Source organism: Malaclemys terrapin, chromosome 17 (assembly GCF_027887155.1).
Source record: "Malaclemys terrapin pileata isolate rMalTer1 chromosome 17, rMalTer1.hap1, whole genome shotgun sequence".
NCBI classification, from domain to species: domain Eukaryota; kingdom Metazoa; phylum Chordata; order Testudines; family Emydidae; genus Malaclemys; species Malaclemys terrapin.
Window position 1 is genome coordinate 27,013,707 of NC_071521.1, and position 6,701 is coordinate 27,020,407.

Consider the following 6,701-nt stretch of genomic DNA (forward strand, 5'->3'; position numbering starts at 1 on the left):
GGCAGTTAGGGTGGGGGTTCTCAGGAGGGGACAGTCAGGGGACAAGAAGCAGGGAGGCTAGATGGCGGTGGGATCCTAGGGGGCAGTTGGTGGCAGGGGTCCCAGGATGGCGCAGTCAGGGGACAAGGAGTGGGGGGGTTGGGCGTTCTGAGCGGGGCAGTCAGGGGGTGGGAAGTGGGAGGGAGTGGATTGGGGCGGGGCAGGGCGGGGCTAGAGCGGGGCTCCCCCCCGTCCTCTTTTTTGATTGTGGAAATATGGTAACCCTAGCAGACAGGCCCCAGGGTGTGGGGGGGATGAGCTCCCTATAGTGCAGCAGCAGCCCTGAGGGAGCAGGTAGGATCTCCGTGAGGTCGACTCCCGCTGTGGCCGGGGGTCGCTGTCTTTTGGAGCGCCGGGCAAGGAGGATGGGGAGGGCCTGGCTCCCGGCTCGGCTGGAGATTGGCTGAGGTGAACAGGCTCGAGCTGCGTGCCCCAGCCGCAGCCGCCCCAGCTCCACTCCCTGCAGAAGGGTGACAAGACACCCTACCATGCCACCCTTCCTTCTGCGCTGCTGCTGACGGCAGCACTGCCTTCAGAGCTGGGAGCCCGGCCAGCAGCCGCCGCTCTCCGACTGCCCAGGCCTCCCCACACACATGGGTCCCACGGGCATGGACAGCCCCCTGACTACAGAGCCTTCCTGGACCATTGCACCCTGGGCGGTTGCCCACCCCCAAATCCAGCCCTGCTCATTGACTTTCAATGGGCTCTGTGCTCCTAAGTAACTTGTGACCTTTGGAAAATCCCTCCCCCCATTTTTGCTTGTTGCTATGTGACTGTCCTACTGCGGCCAGCAAGCAACAGCCCTTACAGGAGACAGCCCCTGGATCTGTGACCTCTTCACCGAAGCACATGGCCAGGCAAAGCTGGGGGCAGAGCCCTGATTCTCAGGCTGAGGAGCGACTCCCCCTGCTGTGGGAGTGGAATACACCCCGTGTCTGCCCCACAGGCTCTCTCTGGGTATTGCATCAACATCAGGTAGCCCATAGTCTCCTCTCCCAGCATCCCAGTCTCTCCTCCCCCAAACGTGAGAAAGGACTGGTGGCCCAAGGAGTTACTCTTGGTGCAGTTGGCAGCAATGGGCCCATCCCAACAACCCTACACTAGGGCCTGATCCAACGCCCACTGAAGTCAATGGAAGATTGTCTGTTATCAACTGGCTTTGGACTAGGACCTACTTGCACACGTGGACAGTAATTCAAGGTACTGATTAAAGGGCCCCTCAGGCCACTGCTGCAGCTACCCAGATATCATCAGATGTGCAGGCCTGGCTTTCAAATCCTGCTAGGCCATTGCCGAAAATTCCCTCACAGCAACCTGCAGACCCCTAAGACTGTGGGGCAAGGAACCCAGCCAGGTCTGCCAGCCCAACTCCCAAAAGGCAGGATGGCTGAGAATACTGGGAATGGATCTACGCAGTACGGTGCCCACGAGAGCACAGCAGAGAGTAAGTGGCAGGGAACAGAAAGTTACCAACTGGGGCCACCACATTTAAAATGCCTTTTTAATGTGAAGCTTTAATCCCTGCTAATGAGCAGTAGAGCGGGTGTTTATAAAAACCCTTCTGTGTTTCTGGATTTCCCCACCCCTGTGACCTCTGGAACTGCCCATGAGTCTGAGAGCAAAAGACACTGAAAAGTCACTACGGATCTGAGGCATTTACTCTCCCCGGAGCTTCTACATCTGGATACTGCAGGTTTTGCAAATGATTCTTCTGATTACGAATATCACTAAGTCAAGTCAACGCAAAGCACAAGTGCCCAGCAGAGATTAGCTCGGAAAGTGCACGGAAGAAAAGAAAAGAGAAAGTTGCCCCATTTTGGATAAACATGATACTTCCCCCTCCGAGTTGGGTGTGAGGTTTGGCCATGACACACGCTGACCCTTTTCCCTCCCTTCGTGGAGCAGGGGTTGGCCTCACTGCAGACAGGAGGGTGGGGAAGGGGTGACTAACAGTAGGACGCTGGTTTGATGAGGATGGCGGAGGCTTGGCAGTTCCCACTACAGAAACTACCCCAAGTGATGCTCCCTTTGACGTTCAGTCGAACAGAATGACAAGCCGAGTACCACCAGCCCCCCTCATAGCTAGACGCACAGTTCCCACCATAAGTGTCCTGATCCAGGTCTTTAGCAGAGAACTTTATGTTGTCATGCACGGTGCTAGGTTTGTTTGGGGCCATGGCGTCCCCTGCAGTCCCAGTGTAAGAGCCCAGCCTCAGCCTGTAGCCATTGGACTCGTCTTCCAGACCGAAGAGGTTGTAGTCTGCGTATTTCATGGTGCCGGATGAATCGTGGATGACAAACCTGACCTGGTAGACCTGCTTGGTGATCCGATAGATGTACTCCGTCCCCAGCCAGTAGTCATCCTGCACGTTGCCAAAGCCGTACTTGTAGGTGCTCCAGGACTCAGCCCAGGTGATCTGTGTGTCGTGCCGGTTCCGCTGGAGGACCGTCCAGCCCTCGCTGGTGCTGTTCAAGTCACAGTAAACGACAATCTGGTGGAATCCTGTGGGCTGGATGACAAAGATGCCACTGACCCTGTTCCAGGTTATCTCGCTGCAGTCCTTGGGCCAGACTGTGCACAAGAGAGAGATTGCTTTCACTAAACCCCGTGGAACAGAACCCTGCTCAGCTCTTCCCACCCTGGGTCAGTGAGAAAGGGCCCCTCTGGTGTGCCACAGACAGCAGTGTCTGCACTGACACCCCGCATGCTTTGCCAGCCCATTGTCAAAGAGGCTTCAACAATGGATGCAGACACTGAGCCCAAATCTGCTGGCACAGCACTGGCGTTAGGTCCTGTCACCCACTCCTGGGCAGTTTATTCTCTAACTAGCTACTTTGCACGTGCACACGTAGGTTTCCCAGAAGACAAACAGGCCCCTGTTCATACTCTGCAGGGGTTTTCGGGGAGGTGTTTAACACGGCAGACACGATGCGTGGGACACTGCAAGCTAACAGCACCGTGTGTCCTGTGGGGTGACTGTATCTTACAGCAGCGGGTTCCTCACCCCCTCAGCTCTCAGCAAACTCCTGTGCCAAGGGCTCTCCAACAGGGCGTGTGTGCTGAGGCCACCGACACCAGCTGCCAGGGAAAGGAGGAGTCTGTGGAGTCAAAGGATCTTGCCACTCATCCCAAATTTTGGCTGCAAACTCCCCACACCTGCAGTAGTGAGGGACACGGCCCAGTGGGTCACAGCCCTGGGTCCTGGATCCCACACAGTCTAACAGTGGTGCCACTTTCCCTGCAGAAAGATCATGACCCAAAGCTTCTCCTCTGCAGGACACGTTACAGCCTGTGTGTATCAAGCCCTTTCCCCCACACCCTCCCACCCTCTGCCATCAGAGTTCCTGCTCCCAGGGGCCTGTATAATCCCTGGGGATTCCCCTATGGCCCGGTCAGACAATGCATCCCAATGCCTTGTTGTGCCCTGCAGGGAGAAGCTGTGTGAATAACTCTTGTTGTTCTTCATATCAGAGGGGTAGCCGTGTTAGTCTGAATCTGTAAAAAGCAACAGAGGGTCCTGTGGCACCTTTAAGACTAACAGAAGTATTGGAGCATAAGCTTTCGTGGGTGAATCTTGCGTCTGATGAAGTGGGCATTCACCCATGAAAGCTTATGCTCCAATACTTCTGTTAGTCTTAAAGGTGCCACAGGATTCTCTGTTGCTTCTTGTTGTTCTTGCATCTCATTTCTGCAGGGCGTGGATAGGTGAAGCGTGGGATACTCTTACCGTGGGCCTCTGGTAACTGCGGGTCACTGGCTCGGCTGTGCCGCAGGCTCCCTTTCCCCTGATCTGTAGGGACAGGAATTGGGAGATCCGCGTGATATGAGGGGTTGGCAGAGACTGTCTCCCAAGCACCAGAGAGTGTTAGCAGTGCATTCGCCTCCCCTTCTCCATGTCCCTGAAACCCTCATCCAGGACAAACCGTTCTTCTGCCCACACTTCTGCAAACCCCCCTCACTGCTCTACCTGGCTTCCGTCTGCTCCCCTCCAGTCTGGCCCAAATGCAGCCACCAAACTCACTGCCCGCTCCCGTGGCTCTGCCCACACCACCTTGTGCCTTCCAGTCCCTTCCCTGGCTCCGCAGCTTCTCCTGCAGCAGCTTCCAGCCCCCGCGCCTCCCCTCGAGCTCTGCACAGCCCTGCCCTGCCTAGCTCGAGCTCTGTGTTAATTCTGCACCAGTCGCCCTGCTGCCCGAGCACCCCCATCTCATCCCGTCTGCCCCTGCCTGGCTCGGGCCCACGCTGCACCAGTTCACTCCTCCACGCCCCTTCTGCTGCCCAAGGCAACCAGCACCTCCTGGCTTTGTCCCGTGCTGCTCCCTGCACTGCAATGGGCCAGCCCCTGTGCTCCCCGAACCTCCCTCCCCTCCCTCAAACCGCCAAAGAGCTCAGCGTGGTTTGAATAGAGAGCTACGGTTGGATTGTAATTTCTCACAGTGGCTTCAAGCCGCCATAATCCCCAGGCAGCCAGTGAGTGACGTCCTGGGGCCCCAGGGCTGGCGGGGACCCCTAGGGCCAGGGGGGAGGGCTATAGAAGCAGACACATGACACACCTGCCTTCAGGTGCTTTGGGTGGAAGTCCCTGATTGCATGGGTGGGTCCCTTTAAGATGTTCAGGTTGTGTATTTCCAGGGTGAGAACTGGGGCTGACAGGGCCAGCAGGCCGGTGAGGAGCAGGAGACGAGGGCACCAGGCAGCTGCAAAAGGGAAGAGCCGGTGAGAAGCTGGGAACACAAACCTGCCCTTCAGGAGCTGCGACTCCCAGTTCCCTGTGCCCGGGAACGGCACAACCGAGAGCTGGGACTGCTGGACCCTCCCGCCTCGCCCAGCACAGCCTGGCACTGCCGCCCTCGCCCATCAGTCTGGCTGGGCAGCCGGCCACCGGCCAGGCATGCACGGGGCAGAGAGGAGACGCTAGGAGACTCCCAGGAGGGGGGCGAGTGCTGAGGAGTTTGGGATTCGCCCTGGAGAAATGTTCCTGCCCCACAGAGACACCCCTGTGCCATGGAAATAACCGGGCAGGGGAGGGCGGGAGAGTAGGTGAGAGAAAGGGAAAATGGAGATTGGGGCTGGGGGAGCACTGAGCGGCCTGGGGAGGCCTGAAGGGTGGGTAATGAGAGCCCCAGGGACAGGGGGGTGGGGAGGATGGCCACAGAGCTGCAGGGAGGGGAACCCTGAGGTGTGGGGGCTGGGTGGGTACTGGGAGTTCCTCCTGAAGGGACGGGGGTTGGCCAAGGTCACTCAGCCCCGGGGTGTGGGAGGGGGACTGGCTGAGGGCACTCAGAGCCCCAGGAAGTGGAGGGGGGGGCTGAGGGGAGGGACTGGCCAGGGGCACTCAGAGCTCGGGGGGGGGGGCTGTCCGGGGGGCACTCACAGCCCCAGGAGGTGGGTGGGGGAGGGGCACACAGGATTTCAGGAATTACCTGGCAGTGAAGAGCTGCTGGCGGCAGGGAGGAGCCAGCCGTGACAATCCCCACTTGGGATCCCTGGCTGGGCTAGTGGCTATGGGGGCCCGTGGCCAAGCTGCAGCGGAAGGTGACCTGAAGGAAATGCCTCGGCCTCGGCCTCTGGCTAGGAAGGGCCTGGGCCAGACAATGACCCACCGCGCAGTGTCCCAGCTCCTTGCCCCACACCTGCGGGGCACGGCCCCTCCTCTGTAGGGAGGTTGGCATGTACCTTAGTGCTGCTTCCTCCATCCCCAAAGGCCTCTCCTAGCCAGTCTCTGGCAACCCCTGCTGTTCAATACACACATTACCCTGCTGTGACATACCGGGGCGGGGGGGGGAACCCCTCGGGGATGGGGGTGCTGTCACACAGCTGGGCAATTTAACCCGGCTGGGCCGGGGTGACTGTCTCCCTGGAGCTAGGGTCTCTGCTCCTCTGAGTCTCAGCCCAGGTGTCTCTCTGCCCTTCCCCCAAGTTGCCCCCGGGCGAGGTGGGAGCACCCCACGTTGAGTTCCAAACCCACATTCGCACCCACAAGTGCTGGTGGATCCCAATCCCATCTGAACACGCCCACCCGGCCCTAGTGCGGAGCAAAAGGGCCCAGCGCAGCCCCACAGACCCTCTGGCTCTCCGAGCCCGCTCTTACCCATCACCGCAGCACGTCTGGCTCAGGCTGAACGCTGCTGCTCTGTGCAGAGGGGCTGGCACTTCTCGCTCCTGCCGTACGAGGGGCAGGTGCTGCTACCGACTGCTCCCCCTAACCCCCGCCCTGCTGCGCTCTGGGGATGCTGCCCTGCTGTGGAGCTCTCAGGTGTCTTGAACTGGAATTTGTTTGGAGAGAAACTGCTAAGGAGCCTTATCAGCCCCGAGCAGAGAGTACCAGGGAGCCTGCCTGGGTCGGGCGGGTCTGGTACAGCCTCCCCACAGATAAGGCTCTTCCCTGGACCTGCCACCCATTGGAATCTGGAACGATTCCCTCCGAGGTAACACCCGGGGCAGCCAGGGCAGGGCAGGGCACGGCCTGCTCCCCTGGAGCGTTAGGGCTTTCAGGAGTCAGAGGTGCCAGCGGAGCAGGTTGTACGTTAAAGCAGCGAAGGCAGGTGGGGGGCAGAGGAATTGGTTGCTTTGCCATTGCACTTGATCAGCTCAATTTGAAAATTCTTTCAAAGGAAATCCAGATGTATACATCTGACTGGGGTACATGTACACACATACA

The 6,701-nt window shown here is 58.9% G+C and overlaps 1 protein-coding gene across 1 annotated transcript; it reads right to left on the reverse strand.

Annotated features, from left to right (window-relative positions):
* Positions 1-1,522: 1,522 nt before the first annotated feature.
* On the reverse strand, positions 1,523-6,374 carry LOC128825039 (fibrinogen-like protein 1-like protein). The gene is made up of 4 exons (XM_054007048.1): positions 6,132-6,374; positions 4,594-4,737; positions 3,768-3,830; positions 1,523-2,611 (listed from the first exon to the last, which is right to left on the reverse strand). The coding sequence occupies exons 1-4, from the start codon at positions 6,133-6,135 to the stop codon at positions 1,986-1,988; spliced, it is 837 nt and encodes a 278-aa protein (XP_053863023.1). The 5' UTR covers positions 6,136-6,374; the 3' UTR covers positions 1,523-1,985.
* Between the last annotated feature and the right edge of the window lie 327 nt (positions 6,375-6,701).

Bases quoted from the DNA above. Each gene is read 5' to 3' on its own strand.
- LOC128825039 (XM_054007048.1), bottom strand. The intron at 3,831-4,593 runs GTGTGTCATGTG...CTGTCCCTACAG, and splicing joins CCCAAAGCACCTGAAGGCAG to ATCAGGGGAAAGGGAGCCTG. The intron at 2,612-3,767 runs GTAAGAGTATCC...TCTTGTGCACAG, and splicing joins GCAGTTACCAGAGGCCCACG to TCTGGCCCAAGGACTGCAGC.